The 18,854-nt window shown below is 38.4% G+C and overlaps 1 protein-coding gene across 1 annotated transcript in view; it reads left to right on the top strand.

The window, feature by feature from the left end:
- The window catches only part of LOC128579506 (putative ankyrin repeat domain-containing protein 20A4), a 70,973-nt gene that overhangs the window by 15,263 nt on the left and 36,856 nt on the right, over positions 1–18,854 (top strand). Inside the window, exon 6 of the mRNA XM_053581567.1 lies at positions 2,757–2,815. Coding sequence (XP_053437542.1) covers positions 2,757–2,815 — 59 coding nt within the window. The remainder of the gene's footprint in view (positions 1–2,756; positions 2,816–18,854) is intronic.

The raw sequence follows: 18,854 nt of genomic DNA, 5'->3' as shown, positions 1-18,854 counted from the left end.
AGGGATTGTTGACTCTTTTTCTGTTGCTTAATTTGAGTTCTCTGTAGATCCTAGTTATCAATATTTTGTCCAATTCATAATATACAAGTATCTTTTCCCATTCTGAAGACTGTCTATTTGCTTTTGTTTTTGTCCCTTTAGCTGTACATAAGCTATTGAGTTTAATTAAGTCCCATTTGTTTATTGTTTCTGCTGTTGCAATTGCCACTGAAGTGTTCTTCATACAGTCTTTTACCAGGCAGATACCTGGACGTGTTTTTCCAGTATTTTCTTCAAGGATCTTTATTGTTTTATGCCTTAGATTTAGATCTCTTATCTATCTTGAATAAATTTTAGTGAGTGGTGCAAAGTGAAGATCTAGTTTCAGTCTTTTATGTGTGGTTATCCAGTTCTCCCAGCACCATTTACTGAATAGGGATTCTTTCCTCCAGTGTATGTTCTTGTTTGGTTTATCAAAGATCAGGTGGCTGTAAGATGTTAGTTTCATTTCCTGGTTTTCTATTTGGTTCCAAAATGTCTATATGTCTATTTTTGTGCCAGTACCATGCTGTTTTGATCAATATGGCCTTGTAGTACAGCCTAATGTACTACAGGTTTGTTTTTATTACTAAGGATGGCCTTAGCTACACAGGATTTTTCCTGGTTCCATACAAAACAAAGAATTATTTTTTCCAAGTCTTGAAAGTATGATGTTGGTATTTTAATGGGGATTGCTTGAATCTGTAGAATGCTTTTGGAAGTACAGACATTTTAACAATGTTGATTTTCCCCAGCAATGAGCATGGTATGTTCTATCATTTGTTAATATCCTCTTCTGTTCCTTCTCTTAGGGTTTTATAATTTTCTTTATAGAGATTCTTCACCTCTTTTGTGAGGTATATTCCTAGGTATTTCATTTTCTTTGAAACTACTGTGAGGGGAAGTGTGTCCTTGATTGTCTTCTTGTCTTGGCTGCTGTTATTGGTGTATACAAAGGCTACTGATTTGTGGACATTAATTTTATATCCTGGGACCTTATTGTATTTTTTGATCACTTCCAGGAGTCTTGTGATTGAGTCTTTGGGGTTCTCTAAGTATAATATCATATCATCAGCAAAGAGGGAGAGTTTGACCTGCTCTGCCCCCATTTGGATGTCCTTTATTTCCTTCTCTTGCCTGATTGTATTGGCTAGAACTTCCAGCACTATGTTGAATTAGTAGTGACGATAGAGGACAACCTTGTCTGGTTCCATTTCTAAGTGGAAAAGATTTCAGTTTTGCTCCATTGAGTATAATACTAGCTGTGAGTTTGTGGTAGATAGCTTTGATCAGTTTAAGAAATGTGCCACCTATACCTGTATTCTTTAGTGTTCTAATAACCCTAAGGAAAATTATGCTGGGTTTTATTGAATGCTTTTTCTGCATGTATTGAGAGGATCTGGTCTTTGTTTTTGCTTCTTTTGATATGATATATTCCAAAATCACAGTTTTATACGTAAAAGTTAAAGGAAAGAATCATACTGATCCTTATATTAAACAGCAGTAATTAATACTTATTTCAAATAACAATAATCACCATAACCAATGATCTGTAACAAACAATAATTGACATAACCCATGATCCATATAACAACATTCCAATTCAGAAGTTAATCTCTTTAATACATTGCCTTAAGCTATTCAAGATATACAATGTTAGTTTAAACCCATATTTACAAGACAACAAGGATGGGAGACAAGAGGAAAAGGTCACATAGGACATAATCAGAGGTCACACAGGACATAACCAGCCAGACCGTCTGTGTCATGTCAGCCCTAGCCTGACTAACTCCATCTTATTCTTGCTTCGTGTGCTATCAACCTGATTTATAAGCCACACAGTAGAAAACAACCAATATCCGAAAAAGTAGGACTTAATGAACGTGTACTGGAAAATGCAACATTAGAATATTACAACCTATGGGGCCAGCACCCGTAGCTCAGTGGGTAGGATGCCAGCCACATACACCAAGGCTGGCCGGTTGGATCCCACCCGGGCCAGCCAAAATGACAGTGACAACTGCAACAACAACAACAACAACAACAGTTGGGCATTGTGGCGGGCACCGGTAGTCCCAGCTACTTGGAAGGCTGAGGCAAGAGAATCACTTAAGCCCAACAGTTTGAGGTTGCTGTGAGCTGTGACACCATGGCACTTTACCCAGGGTGACTTAGTGAGGCAATGTCTCAAAAAAAAAAAAAAGACTATTACAACCTATGAAAAATACAGATGGTAGTTTGTGTGGGATTCTATGACAGTTTCAATAATAAATTTTAGGAGCAATGTATTCCATTGTATTCCTGTTTCTCTGAGCATTTAAAAATTTTGTCTCAGTAAATCATCATAACAACCTAGTTAAAGAAGGTCATAAAATCCTTATTTTTAGAAAAAAAAATTATTGATCCTTAAAGAAGCAGTTTTGCCATGAACAATTAGCTATTTGTTATAAAGGTAGAACTTATTCCGAGTTCAGGAAGTTTTCCATTTTTTTCAAGCTAATTCTAATCAATGTAATGAGCTGTACTGCCCTCACTTCATGAGTACTTCACCTTGCTTTTTTTCTTTATTCTTTAGAATCTGTATAAGAATTTCATAGAGCTTACAAATTTGATTTGTATGGGATAACATTCTGATGTCAGCTCTTATATTTTCTGAAATACTCTAATAATTTAATATATGTGGTAATGTATTTCATATCAGTATTAAAACTATAATTCTATTTATTCTTTATACATAGCATTCAACAGAAAATTTTGGAATACAAGGCAAAAATTAAACCTATAACTCCTACACAAGGTAAGACTTCTGATAATGGATTACTCTGGGTTGTCCTAGCTTAGTAAGAGTAGTAAGTTCTGAACACAAAGGAGCAGTTACAAAAAAAGTGTAAATTTTATGTATTTTTTCTTCATTTCTTTCTTCCAAGCCTAGAGTTTAGAATTGTTTATTAAGTCAGTTACAGATAACTTAGAATCCAGTATAATATTGTCTGAGAACAATTAATTTAATTAGTTTTGGCCTGTAAGATCTTATACGAGATTTTGCATAAATACGAAAAAAGATGTGCAAGTTAGAATGTTGAAAATTTCTGCTATCATCACACTGTAATGAGTTGAACTTGTTAATAAAATAAATCCTCAATTTAATTTTTGTAATAAGGGATTTACATTCAGTAAAAGAATATTAATTACTAGTTACCCTCAAAAATTGTGGGGGTTATAGTCAAACATCTGCATATAACATTTTGGGGGGGAGACAGGATCTTCCTCTGTTGGCCAGGGATGCATCACCATAGCTCACTGCAACTTCAGACTCCCAGGCTCCAGTAGTCCTCCTGCCTCAGCCTCCTGAATAGCTGGGAATACAGACATATACCACCAGGCCCAGCTAATTTTTAAAATTTTTATAGAGTTGGAATCTTGTTTTCTTGTTCAGGTTGGTCTCAAACTCCTGGTCTCAAGCAATCTCCCCATCCTTTCAAAGTGCTGGGATTATCCACCTATGTATAATGTTTGGCTCCCTACAAACTATTAATAGCCTATTGTTGACTGAAAACCTTAGTGAATGAAACAATCAATTACCACATATTTTTGTGTGTGTTAGCTACCTGATTCTCACAATAAAGAAAAAATCTTGTATTCTTACAATAAAGATAGAGGAAAGAATTCATTAAGAAGAAAGAAAGAATTGAAAAGTATATTTACTGTTCATTAAGTGGAAGAGGATAATCATAGGGACTTCCACCTCATATGGAATAGGCTGAGGAGGAGGGAGGGGAGAGATTGGTTTTGCTGTCTGCAGGTGGCAGAGGTGAAAGAAAATCTGCATGTAAGTGGATGCTGCAGGCAACACCCCTGTTGTTTAAAGGTTCACTGTATTACATAGTGCTATCCGTCTCTAAAAACATACTGTCTTTAAACCTGGGAACTCAACAATAAACAATACCTCTGTGGTACCATAAATAGGCATAAAACTACGAAACATATCCAGTGTGGGCTAACACCAATAAGTGAATATTTCTTAATGGTACCTTCTGGGTAGGCGAGTCAGAAGGGCAATCCCTGTTGAGAAGCACAAGTTATATATTCTTATACCAACAAGATCTTATTATTATTGACTTCATTAACCAAAAATTGAAATGTAATAAGGTATATTTACTTGGTTAGAATAAGGTGTGTTCTTCTGTGTGCTAGGTAATTATCATGGTAACCATAATTGTGTTAGAAGAAGATACTCTGTTACCATTCGCTAGAGGTTTTGCCTCATAAATATTCCAAATTCCCAACTCTGAGTAAACAAAGTATAATCAAAGTACAAAAATGTTTCATAGTAACAAAAGTGCTATTAGGCTACCTCAATGTGACATCAAATGCATTATGCAATCTAAACTATAATGTAGTGTATCTTTCTGAAATAACTTCTGTATCAGGTTTCTCAAGTTGTAGAAGAAAAAGATGGAGTAGACTGGGCTCAGTAGCTCATGCCTGTAATCCTAGCACTCTGGCAGCCTGAGGCAGGCAGAATACTTGAGCTCAGAAGTTCAAGACCAGCCTGAGCAAAAGTAAGACCCCATATCCACTAAAACTAGGAAAACTAGCTGGGAGTTGTGGTAAGTGCCTATAGTCCCAGCTACTCAGGAGGCTGAGGTAATAGTTTGAGGTTACTGTGAGCTACAACTCCATTGCACTCTACCCATGGTGACAGAGTGAGACACTGTCTCAAAGAAAACAAATGGAATAGACATAGTTTTGGCCTGTAAGGTGCTCCGAATATATCCTTTCCTATTTAATTCCTGAGGTTGATGAACAAAATTGTTAAGGAAATAATCTTTATTCCTTTGCCCGTTTAACAAATAACTATCAAGTGTCTTTTATGTACTAAGTGTTTTTCTAATGTTGTAGAAGACAAACATTTAAATAAATAATATCAGAAGCTAGTTGGGGTTTTTGTTGTTGTTTGTTTCTTTCTTTCTTTCTTTTGAGACAGAGTCTCCCTGTGTCATCCTGGGTAGAGTTCCATGGCATCACAGCTCACAGAAACCTCCAATTCTTGGGCTTAAGCAGTTCTCTTGCCTCAGCGGCCCAAGTGGCTGGGACTACAGGCACCCACCACAATGCCCGGCTAATTCTTTGTTGCAGTTGTCATTGTGTAGCTGGATTTGAACCCGCCAGCCTCTGTGCATATGGCTGGCACCATAACCACTGTGCTGTGGAGCCGAGTAAAGAGCTAGTTATTATCATTGTCACTTTAATTATTTAGTACTTTCTTCATGGTTTACTGTGTGCGAGCACATGCTTATATCATTCCTTATGTATTTATTATGTTATGTTTATGCCAGCCACTTTTAAGTCCATGCAGAGAAATTAAAGCTTTAAGGGAATGAATAGGATATAAGGTAAGCAGGTAGGGTGAACAGCAGTCTTCCAGAGAAAGAGGCAAAATATGGATGCTTGTAGAAGGAACATCTAACCAGATTACATATTTGTCAGAAGGAAGAGCAAGTGCAAAATCTGATGTGCATAAGTGGCTTTGCCCAATGTCTGAGAGGTTCAGTTTTGCTGGGAATGAGGTGAATACCTGACTCACACATTTTTAGTAGTATAGAAATGAATAGATCTTATTCTGTAGGTCGTGGGCATTTTTTAAAAATCATTGCTGTGTACATTAATGCCATTATGGGGTACTATGTGCTGATTTTATATACCATTTGAAATATTTTCATCAAACTGGTTAACATAGCCTTCAGCACATTTTCTTACTGTGTTAAGACCTTTATACTCTACACTTAGTAAATTTAACATGTACCCTTGTAAAATGCACAGTAGTTGTGTTCCCACACTCCATCCATGCTGAAGATGACCTAACCAACAGTGGCTAAAACCACAGAAAACAGAGTTGTTTGGGGGGGGGTCAGTGCACATCCTCAGCATCCCCCTTGTTGTCCCTCTTTCTGCTGTGCTGTTGCTGGTGTTTTGTTCATGTCTCCTTTCATGGTTGCCTAATTAGCAGTAACTCCAAACATTGTTTTCCCGTAAGGTGATGTTTCATGGTTGGAAGGCCTGCTTTTCTTCATGTTTCAGTTAAATGGAGAGAAAACTCACATGCTTGCAGGGGACTTCCTGTTAGATTTTGATGGCTGGGGTACGTCATATGCTCATCCCTAAACAATTCACTGGGACTGAAGATTAACTTAGAATAATTATTTCTGGTTTTGGAGATGGGGAAGGGTTTGGGGATGATAAATATCCATATAGGATTGTGTTTCTCTAGCAAGAGGGAACATGGAATGGCTATTATGTATGGAGCCAGTAAAGTTTGCTGTAGGGATTCATTGGTGAATTTTGAGCAAGGGAGTCACAGATCAGATTTGAGTATTAGAGAGCTCTGTTTATGAGCTAAAGCAAGGACTTGCAAGGTTTTTGTTCAAAGGGCCAGACAGTAAATATTTTAGCTCAGCTGGTTATCTCTGTCACATCTACTCAACCCTGTCATGGTTCTGTGAAAGCAGTCATCAATAATATGTAAGCAAATAGATATGAATTTATTCCAATAAATGTTACTTATAAAGGCATGCCAGGATGAATTTTTATATGTTGTCTGTAGTTTTCTGAGGCCTCGTGTAGGGGATAGGAGGAAGGTAAACACATGAAGAGATTAGGAGACAAAGAAAGCTTTTTTGGTAGTCAAAGCCACAGTTACCTTGGCACCAATTCTTGCTCTCAATCTATTATGAGGTTTTACCCATCCATGGTAAAATATAGAAAAATAGGGAGCTTAGTTTATTTTTATTTTTAAATGTTGGTATTTTTCTTGGCATTGTGACTTTATTTGTTTCTCTTAAAGTATTTTTTTCATTTATGAAATAACAATGATAATTGTTAGTTTGTTTTCCCTATGAGAATGATGCATTAAGAGCACATGCTAAACTAGGAATTATCAATGTATTTTAATGTATTAATATTTAACCCTCCAGCAGTAGTAGAAATATGCAGAAGAAGAAAAGCAATATAGTCAACATGATTTAGTGATTATTGAATGTGAAAAGCTTAGGGGGCAGAGAGAAATCTCAGATAATCCATACATTTCCATGCTGTACACAAATCTATTCAAGGGAATTTTTGAGGAAAACATCCATGGTATCACCAGAGATCCAGACATCTAGATACAAGATGGTCATCAAACTCTGGAAAGTCTTATAGCATATGCCGCATCTCCGAGACACATGATAATCAACTTGGCCAAAGTCAAAATGAAGGAGAAAATTCTACAGGCATCTAGGTGTAATCTATAACTGACCTGCAAAGGAAAAGCCATCAGACTAACAACTTATCAGCAGAAATCTTATGAACCAGAGGGATGGAGTCTCCTCTTTAATGTTTTTAAACAGAACAACTACCAGCCTAGAATCTGGTATCTTGAAAAACTAAGTTTCATATTTGATGTAGAAATTAAGCTTTTCCAGACAAGCATGGGGGGCATTTGTCACGACCAGACCTGCCTTGCAGAAAGTAGTCAAAACTGCATTATACATGAATCAGCAAAATTGATAGCCACCAATGTAAAAATCACCCAAAAAAGTAAAGCTCACAACTCTTATAGAATAATAGCACAAAAGGGAAAAAAGTACAAGGTCTTACCCAACACCATGAACAGAAGAGCATCCTACATATCAATTGTATCTCTTAATGGTTTAAATGCACCACTCACAAGGTGTAGTCTGACTGAATGGATAAAGAAACACAATCCAAGTATCTGTTTTCTCCGGGAAACATGTTGGAGCCACAAGGATGCATACAGATACAATGTGAACGTGTGGAAAAAAGTATTCCACACAAATTGAAACCAAAAGAGAGCAGGCATAGCCATTCTCATATCAGATAAAATGGACTTTAAATTAGCAAAGGTAAAGAAAGCCAAAGATGGTTATTTTAAAATGGTAAAGGGAAAACTTCAACAAGAAGTTACAATAATCCTGAATGCAGTAGACCCTCAGTGACTTGAACAGAACACCCAAGGGACTGTAAAAAACTGGTCAACTGGTCAAGAACTAGACCTACTGTACTGACACGTACATGTGGTGCATGTCCAGTCTATGAAAATTAAGTCAACTTAAGGAGGCAATGTAGGGAGTTGGTCAACCCTGAAGGTTCTACTGTATGTATGCACCTCACATACCAGCTTCCAGATAAATAAAGCAGACCTGCCATTAGACACTACAATTCCCCTACTCGGAGTATATTCAAAAGACCAAAGTAATTTTGAAAGTTACTTTTCAAAAAATATATTTGTACCAGATTATTAAGAAGCCTAAGTGCCAATTGACCGATGAATTGATTAATAAACTGTGGTATATGTATACCATGGAATACTATGCAGCCTTAAAAAAGATGAAGCTTTTACCTCTTTTATGTTTACATGGAGGGATCTGGAACATATTCTCCTGAGTAAAATGTCTCAAGAATGGAGGAAAATATATCCAATGTACTCAGTACTTCTATGAAACCTACTTATATTTACTCACACTTTCTTTTTCTTTTTTGCAATTTTTGGCCTCGGCTGAGTTTGAACTTGCCACCTCTGGCATATGAGGCTGGCATCCTACCCCTTTGAGCCATAGGTGCCGCCCTAGTCACACTTTCTTATGAACGATAGAACACAACTATAGCCCGAGATGTAGGAGAGAAATGCAGTAGGAAGAAAGGAGAGGGGAGAGCTTTGACAGAGGGAGGGTAAAAGGTGGGATCTCACCTATGGAGCATATGACAAGGGTGCAAGTCAAATGTGAAATGTTTTGGCACAGTAACTGAGATAACGCCAGAAAGGCTATGTTAACCACTGTGATAAAAATGTGTCAAATGGTTTATGAAGCGAGTGTATGATGCCCCATGATCATATCAATGTATACAGTTATGATTTAATAAAAAAATAAAATAAAATAAAATAAAATAAAATGAAAAGGCTGTTCTCCAAAAAAAAAAAAAAAAGTGTCAAGTGTAGAACATAGATGTTTTGGTATAATAATCAAGTAAATGAGGTGAAAGCTGTGAGGACTGGCTTGATCTACATGTCAGATTGTATAAAAAAATCAGCACATTTGGGCGGCGCTGTGGCTCAGTGAGTAGGGCACCGGTCCCATATGCCGGAGGTGGCGGGTTCAAACCCAGCCCCGGCCAAAAACCACAAAAAAAAAAAAAAAAAAAAAAATCAGCACATTGTATCCCACATATGCATGAATGTATTCTTGTATTTGACTTAATAAAAAAAAAAAAAGAAAGTTAAGTAAAGAAATAAATAAAGAAAACTTCTCATCTGGAACTCAAGCAACCCGCATTTGCAAGAAACCAGCACATGACCTGGTAGAAAACCTAACTGGAAGTTAAACTTGGTGTGCTGTGCTGTCAGCAATCTGAGGCTTTGCACATCCCTCCTGTGGGTCCCATGTTTTCCCTGTTACAAGTCCAGGTGTGAATGTATGTTACTCAAAGTTTAAAAAATACTGTGGTGAAGTAGAAAAGTGTTTTGACTTCAATTTAACTAAAATTGTACACTGCATTTAAAAAGCTGTTTTATAAAACAGTAAAACTGTGTTATAGTAAGTGAAGTCTGTCTTTGTCTTAATTTGCTTTTAACCAGTGTATTTGAATATTAATATGAAGTCAATACAGAATTAGTGGTATGTTATGGTGTGAACAAAAGAGATAGGCCTATTTTTAAAAGGAATTCTCAAGTTACCAGAAACTACATTTATCTGGAATATACCGATCCCCATGGGTTCCAGAGAGCAGGAAGATAACTGTGGCAGGATTGTGTTTACTGGGGACTTTAACACCTAACTGTCATAGATGGACAGATCATAAAACCAGAGTATAAGTAAATGCAGACTCTAATCAAATGGGCCTAACAGACATTTTCAGAACATTCTATCTCAAAACTATTGAATAAGACATTCTTCTCTGCAGCGCATGAGATATTCTCTGAGATTGATCACGCCTTAGGCTACAAAAAGGCCTTAAGAAGTTAAAAAAAATGAAATCATACTGTACATCTTCTCTGACCACAGTGGAATGAAACTATAAGTGAATCACTAGAGAACTACTCAAACCTTTGCAAAGTCACAGAAATTAAACAACGTGCTGCTGAATGATTATTGAGTCAAAAACAAAATTAGCATAGAAATCAAGAAATAATTTGAAAAACAGGGAAACATAGGTCAGTCAGTCCCTGTATACACTGCCAACTGCCCCTGTGCCTGCTGCTTGGACATCATCTTGGGTGGCATCTCTGATGGGTGGGAGCCAAGCACTGATAACCACGTGGAATGGCAGCACCCTGGCTTGACCATAGAGCTGACCCATGGCACCTGGATGCTCTGAGAACATTTCAATTTTGGTCTCAGGATGTACACAGTGGGATTCTAAAAACACAGGGTTTTACTCCCAAGGACATTCGGGACCGAAACATTCATGATGTTTCTTCTTCTGAAGGGAAGGATGCCTTCTATGTTGGGATTTTGGGGAAACCCCAAAAGTAGCAAAAGTCTTCTTCTTCTGTTGCTCCGTTTTATGCAGTCAAATGTCATGACAGCAGAGCCATTGTGAAGATCCTCACTTCCATCGGGACAGGATCTGACTGTGCTAGCATGACTGAAATACAATTGGTGCAGAGTGTCAGGTACCTCTAGAGAGGATTATCTATGCAAATCCCTGTAAACAAGTGTCTCCAATTAAGTGTGCTGCCAATAATGGAGTCCAGACGATGACTTTGGATAGCACAGTCAAGCTGATGAAAGTTGCCAAAAAACAACCAAACCCCAAGTTGGCTTTGCTGGTTGCCACTGATGGTTCCAAGGCAGCCTTTTGACTCCGTTAAATTTGGTGCCATGCTCAAAACCAGAAGATTTCTTGTGGAATAAGAAAAAGCACTAAATATTAATGTTATCAGCATTATCTTCCATGTAGGAAATGGCTGTAATGATCCTGAGCCCTTCATGCAGGTGGTCTCTGGTGTCTGCTGTGTCTTTAACATAGGAGCCGAGGTTGGTTTCAGCACGTACTGCTTCGTATTGGTGGTGGTTTGCCTGAATGTGAGGATGTGAAGCTGAAATTGGAAGAGATCATCAGTGTAATCAGCCCAGTGTTGGACAAGTGTTTTGCATCAGACCCTGGAGTGAAAATCGTAGCTGAGCCAGGCAGATAGTATGTTGCATCACCTTTCATGCTTGCAGTTAATATTGTTGCCAAAAAAGTCATGTTGAAGGAACAGATAGGCTCTGATGACGATGATGATGAGTGCAGTGAATAAGTCTGTCTGTGTTATGTGAAGACGGGGTGTAGGGGTCATTTGGTAACATCCTAATGATTATGTGCATGTAAAGCCTCTTCTGCACAAGAGTCCTAAATCAGATGAGAAGTAGTATTCATCCATCTACTTCTGGGGATGAGTATGTGATAGCCTTGATAAGATTGTTGAGTGCTGTGACCTGCCTGAAATGCATGTGTGTTTCTGGATGCTCCTTGAAATCCTGGCTACTTACACTGTAGCTGCTGCTTCTACTTGACTGTCTACTATGTGATGTCAGGGCTGATATGGCAACTGAACAAATCCAGAACCCTGACGTCCTACCTGAAGTAGAAGAGAGGGATGTCGGCATTCTGCCTGTGTCTTGTACTTGGGAAAGTGAAATGAAAGGTCACCCAGCAGTGTGTCCTTCAGCCATTAATAATGTGCAGACATCATTCTGTAGCTGTTAACTGTGAGTTTAGCTGGCATTAGGGATTTTGGGGTCCACTTAACTGAATCACTGCTAGTTTTGAAATGTTTTTGTAAAAGTAGGGTTGGCACAGATGAAGCAATTTAGAGGATTAGGATATGGGGTTACCTTTATCTGTGTTCCTATAGAAAAAATTTAAATATTTGTTTTATATGGACTTTTGTTCACATTTCAGACATGCTATGAAAGAGTGCCCTTCAGCTGCTGAGCCAGCATTTAGAGCTTGTACAATAGCAGAATGCAACAAAAGTTTGGTTTTGTGATCTATTTTAAAAATAAATAGTGAAATAAGGAAAAAACAAGGGGACACAAGCTTTTAAAATCTGTGGGACTCAGCCATAGCATTCTTTGGTGGGAAATCAATAACCTTCAATGCCTAAATCAAAAAGACAGAATGATCACAATTTAATAGCCTGACCTTTAAACTGGGCATAAGGATGGAATAAGAAGTTTTTAGGTCAATAAAGAGGAGGTTACCAGGTATTGCCTTTACTATTCAACATAGTTCTGTTTTTAGCCAATACAATCAGGCAAGAGAAGGAAATAAAGGACATCCCAATGGGAGCAGAGGAGGTCCAAGTCTCCCTCTTTGCTGACGATATGATCTTTTACTTAGAGCACCTCAAAGACTCAACCACAAGACTCCTGAAAGTGATCCAAAAATACAGTAATGTCTCAGGATATAAAACCAATGTCCACAAGTCAGTAGCCTTTATGTATGCCAGTAACAGCCAAGGTGTGAGGCTAATTAAGGACAGAACCCCCTTCACCATAGCTGCAAAGAAAATGAAATACCTAGGAATATACCTAACAAAAGAGGTGAAGGACCTCTATAAAGGAAATTTTGAAACCCTAAGGAAAGAAATAGCAGAGGATATTAACAAATGAAAGAACATACCATGCTCATGGCTGAGAAAAATCAACATTGTTGAAATGTCTATACTTCCCAAAGGAATCTACAGATTCAATGCTGCTGCGGACTGCTCAGTCGGTGGCCTGTCCTTCAGGTCCCTGTTCGAGGCGCCACCTGCTACGGCCCGCTCAGTCGGTGGGTTTCAGTCCGAGGGAGTGCAGGGAGAAGGAACGAGGAAAGTTGAGAGGTCGGCGCAGGAAAAATGACAGACTGCCACACAGCATGTGATGAAGGAAGCAGCTGTGAATTTATTGGGTATACATGTTGGTATTTATACATTTTTACAGAGCTTACATAATGCAATCTTTTTGCTTACGTGTGCGGGTTATCTTTGCGTTTACAAGTGTGATTTATCATGCATTGTTATGTTTTAAAGTTCTGCTTCCGGAGGGTGGCAGTTATTAGTGAACTCTGCCCGCTTTCTCCTATCTCAGTTTCTTATTATCTTTTTAGAACAGCTTGACATCTTCTTTATGTTTAATGCTTGACTAATTTTACATTTACTATTTGATCTTATTGTTATTGATAATTATAATTTTGATTTAGAGTAAATTCTTTGACAAGTATTATTTTTCCTATTGATTTTTATTATGCGTGACAATTGGTGAAACAAGATGTTCTGAACAGGACTTTATGGTGGGTGGATGTGTTTCAGTGACTTTGTAACTTATGTAGATAATTTGTATTTCATGTCCTTGGGCTTATCGTCTTAGCTCACTGGTGGGAAAACATCTTTATGTGCTCATTGTTGGTGTCACTGAGTTTAGCAGCTCACAAGGCTGTGCTCTATCTGGATTAGTAGTGCATTGTGCTCATTCTTAGGAAAGTACATATTGACAATTTATCAGAACAAACAGACTTCTGGTACAGGATGACAAACACATGAGTAGACGCCACAATCTTTAAACTTAAGCGGGTAACTGAGTATGCTAGGCAACATTTCTGATGCTGTGCATACTGGGGGCAGCTGGGGGCAAAGCTCCGGGGAGCACAAACCACCTTCCCGTCGTTCTGTAACGCGGACAGCACTGCCTCACTACGGCTATATGCCGTGGGTGCGGCATTTCCCCCTTTTTTGTTTTTAAACCGCAGTTTAAAGACTTTTTGGCATATAGAGATAATAGAGGAAAACAGACACTGTATGAGACATGGCAACAACAACACAACATAAAATGACAAACAACTAATAATGGTTATGAGCACAATATACTGGATGCAGTCAAGAGGATTGAGTGCTTTAAACCCATTAGTTAAAGATTGGGTTAATGTATTAAGAGAAGTTACTGGCAAGTGAGCTTGACTTAGGGCTGTAATATCTTGTTGTAAGCTATGTAAATCGTGAGAAATATCATTGTTTTTCCAGACATCTTGAAGATGTGTTTGTACTTTGTTCTATGAGTTAGATATATTATATGGTAAAGGTGTAATGTAAATGGCTTGAAATGTTGAGTGACATTTTGTTTGTAGTTTCTGTTGTATGTACTTAACGTTCTGATCTAAAGTTAAGACTACCTTTTTTAACACATTTAATTTAGTTTTAAGCTTATTATCTATATTAGCTTGTGTTATTAATGTTAAAGTTATATTATTGCCAAGAGTATTGACATAGTATGTTGTATGTATTTGTTGTACTAAAGTTGTAGTAGCTACAGCAAAAGGTAGTGATTATAGAAATTAAAGTTGCAATGCCTAAAATTAAAGCTGTCACAAATCTCTTAGGCCTAATTAATTCATTAAGCGTTTTTAAAACTTGTAATGCTGCATTGTCATACCATGGATTGTTTTGTAGATTTACAGGTAACATTACATATGAAGGTTTTTTTTTTTTTATAATTAACATAACATTTACTTGTTTATCATGTTGCATATTAAAGGACGCAATACAATTAGTTATTTTTACAAGTTAAAAGATTTTAAAGGAAATACATAGTTAACTGGATTACATGTAAATTCTTTCATAAATTCTCTTTTATGAGTTTCATTTAACCTGCACAGACCATCTACAAACATTCTAAACTTTCTTGAACTTTTGCCCTGCCTTTTACTTTCTTACATAACTATTCTGTTTCAGGACAAAATTTATCACACAAGATTCTTTCTTTACACAATGTCATTCTCCTTTCTGTTTAATTTCTCTTACTCTCAAAAACTCACTTTCCACCAAACAGGATCCTAGTTTACTATGAAGTCACTTATTCACTCAGCTAAACTGATAATTTGAAGGTTTAAAAGGCAAGAATTTTATCCGTTGACAAAGATTCAGTTTGTAAAAATATTTTTCTTATTTATACAAATTACTAGTGGCAAAGGGCCAATAATAAAGGTTCTAAATCTCACCCTTGGCATTCTGCCAGTGCTGCTGTCTGGGGGCTGTAACACTTGGGAGGGAGGCCCGCCCCACGAAGGGTAGGGGGGCCTGAGGGCAGGGGGGCCCTCAGCTTCCTTCCCCGCTGGGTCTTTTCAGCCGTCTTGGAGCCAGTGGAAAAGCGCCCGGTGGTTCGCTATCGGCGAGTGTACTTTCATTTTCTCCAAGCGGTGGGTGAGATCTTGCAGCAGCCGCTGGCGTTTCTTTCTGCATTGTTTTTTCTGGAGGAGCTGGCTTGACCAGTCGGTCTGGAATCTAGATGGGTGATTCCGCATCCTGTGGAAAAACACAAGCATACCCTCTTCCCAAAGTTATGAGGACATCTGGTCTTTTATTTGTTAACCAAGTTATTTTAACTGCATGATTTTCTGTAGTGGCCCTTATATAAAATGCTGGTCATTTAAATGATCAGCAGTGACTAATTTTAAATCCATAATGTGCAGGAGGTTTTTGCCCCATAGAGTGAATGGTAAAGAGGGCAATACATATGGTTGAATAAAACCTGTTTTTCCTTCAAACTCCTAAGAGAGATAAGCTGTACTTTGCATAACTCCTGCGGCTAAATTAAGTCTGATCAAAGAAGAAGCGGTTTGTTGAACCGGCTAGGACTGAGGTCATTTAGAAGCTGTAATACAGGTTTTGTCAGCTCCTGTATCCATTAACCCTTTAAATGCTTTGCCATTTAATTTTATTTCTTGGAATGGCCTGTTCCACAACCCTCAGTGTCTGTAAAGCTTCTTTAGTCATTATTCTTGGAGACCGTGGATCTGAGTCTCCTTGCAAAATAGCAAACAAAGGACTGAGAGTCCCCGTAGTAATTTTCAAATAAGGCCGAATCCAATTTATGTCTCCTAAGAGTTTTTGATAATCATTAAGTGTTTGTAATTTGTCTCTTCTTATCTGTACTTTCTGTGGAGTGATATAATCCGAATGAATCCACTGACTTTGTCCCCTAGCTGTCTTTAAATATGGTGTAGGTAAAGGGACATATGGTAATAATAATAATTGAGCTATTCTTTGTCCTTTGTGAATTTGCGTTGTTTCTACTAAAGCTCTAACCATTATTTTAATTGTACTTTGAGTATCTGAATCAATTACTCCTGGAATAACTTCAAAATGTTTAGTATAATTTGAACTTCTCCCAATAATAATTCCAACTGTCCCCGGCAAAAGTTGCCCTTTTACTGCAGTGGGGATTAAAGTAACACCGTCCCATTTGGATAATAAGACATTTTTTTCACTTGCTAAATTTAAACCTGCACTCCCAGGAGTGCCCCATGAAAGGTCATGAATAGTAAATTCAGGGGCTTGAGGATTCAATGTAGATAAAGGCTGTGTGTTACAAGCTACAGCCTGTTCTCCCTTGGGGTCTGGGCTGGGAGAATGCCCCTTTTACTAGTTTTTTGATCTCTGTACGTCCTGATCCTCAGGATCAGTGTCACCCTTGTCATTCAAGGGGGTTCCATCCTTATGAAATTTTGATTTGCATTCATTTTTCCAGTGTTTGCCCTTCTTACAGCGAGGGCATAAGCCGGGCGGTTCCCCCCTCGGCTTATTGGCATGGGACTGTTTACAGTCCTTTTGCATGTGACCTGGCTTGCCACAATTGTAGCAAGTGTCAGCAGGAGCTCTCGGCCCCTTACCTCCCTTATTGAAGGTATTTTTAACATAGGCGCTGAATTTCTGTCCTTGCATTGCTGCAGCATAAGCCATACCCTGGGCTATAGCTGGTGAGGCATCCATGCATGCTTCTAACTGTTTGAGCAACAGTGATGTGCCCTCAGACGGGGGGAGCATTCTGTTAATGGCTTCTTCCAGCCTTGAAATAAAGTCTTGGTACGGCTCCTCCGTACCTTGCTTAATAAGAAAATGTATAAGCTCCTCCAACCGTTTGAGGGACACATTGAACCCGTTCTTTGCCAACAAACGCTGCAACATAGTACTCAAGATTTTTTCTTCCTTGGTTAATGCGTGCCCCATGGTACCTGCTGATTGCTCACACTTAACCGGTCAGCCTTTACCGGCGGGACTGCAGCTCCCTGGTGAGAGCCGCCCTCAACCTTGAAAAAGAAAGAAAGAGAGAGAAGATTACCTGTCCTTCAGGTCCCTGTTCGAGGCGCCACCTGCTGCGGACTGCTCAGTCGGTGGCCTGTCCTTCAGGTCCCTGTTCGAGGCGCCACCTGCTACGGCCCGCTCAGTCGGTGGGTTTCAGTCCGAGGGAGTGCAGGGAGAAGGAACGAGGAAAGTTGAGAGGTCGGCGCAGGAAAAATGACAGACTGCCACACAGCATGTGATGAAGGAAGCAGCTGTGAATTTATTGGGTATACATGTTGGTATTTATACATTTTTACAGAGCTTACATAATGCAATCTTTTTGCTTACGTGTGCGGGTTATCTTTGCGTTTACAAGTGTGATTTATCATGCATTGTTATGTTTTAAAGTTCTGCTTCCGGAGGGTGGCAGTTATTAGTCAACTCTGCCCGCTTTCTCCTATCTCAGTTTCTTATTATCTTTTTAGAACAGCTTGACATCTTCTTTATGTTTAATGCTTGACTAATTTTACATTTACTATTTGATCTTATTGTTATTGATAATTATAATTTTGATTTAGAGTAAATTCTTTGACAAGTATTATTTTTCCTATTGATTTTTATTATGCGTGACAATTGGTGAAACAAGATGTTCTGAACAGGACTTTATGGTGGGTGAATGTGTTTCAGTGACTTTGTAACTTATGTAGATAATTTGTATTTCATGTCCTTGGGCTTATCGTCTTAGCTCACTGGTGGGAAAACATCTTTATGTGCTCATTGTTGGTGTCACTGAGTTTAGCAGCTCACAAGGCTGTGCTCTATCTGGATTAGTAGTGCATTGTGCTCATTCTTAGGAAAGTACATATTGACAATTTATCAGAACAAACAGACTTCTGGTACAGGATGACAAACACATGAGTAGACGCCACAATCTTTAAACTTAAGCGGGTAACTGAGTATGCTAGGCAACATTTCTGATGCTGTGCATACTGGGGGCAGCTGGGGGCAAAGCTCCGGGGAGCACAAACCACCTTCCCGTCGTTCTGTAACGCGGACAGCACTGCCTCACTACGGCTATATGCCGTGGGTGCGGCACAATGCCACCCCTATTAAAATACCAACATCATACTTTCAAGACTTAGAAAAATAATTCTTTGTTTTGTATGGAACCAGAAAAATCCCCATATATCTAAGGCACCTCTTAATAGTAAAAGCAAAGCTTGGGGCATCAGCATACCAGACTTTAGGCTGTACTACAAGGCCATAGTGTTCAAAACAGCATGGTACTAGCACAAAAATAGAGACATAGACATTTGGAAACGAGTTGAAAACCAGGAAATGAAACTAACATCTTAAAGCCACCTAATCTTTGATAAACCAAACAAGAACATACACTGAGGGAAAGAATCCCTATTCAATAAATGGTGTTGGGAGAACTGGATAAGGACATGTAAAAGACCGAAACTGGAACCACACCCTTCTCGACTCACAAAAATTGATTTAAGATGGATAATAGACCTAAATTTAAGGCACAAAACGATAAAAATCCACAAAGAAATCATAGGAAAAACACTTGAAGTTATTGGCCTGGGGAAAGACTGTATGAAGAAGACTTCTGTAGCTATTGCAACAACAACAAAAATAAACAAATGGAAGTTAATTTATCTGAAAAGCTAAGGAGACGACAACCAAAGCAAATAGACAACCTACACAATGGGAAAGGATATTTGCATTTTTTGAATCAGACCAAAGC

This window comes from Nycticebus coucang, unplaced genomic scaffold, assembly GCF_027406575.1.
Source record: "Nycticebus coucang isolate mNycCou1 unplaced genomic scaffold, mNycCou1.pri scaffold_60, whole genome shotgun sequence".
In the NCBI taxonomy this organism is placed as follows: domain Eukaryota; kingdom Metazoa; phylum Chordata; class Mammalia; order Primates; family Lorisidae; genus Nycticebus; species Nycticebus coucang.
This window is presented reverse-complemented; position numbering and strand designations above follow the sequence as displayed.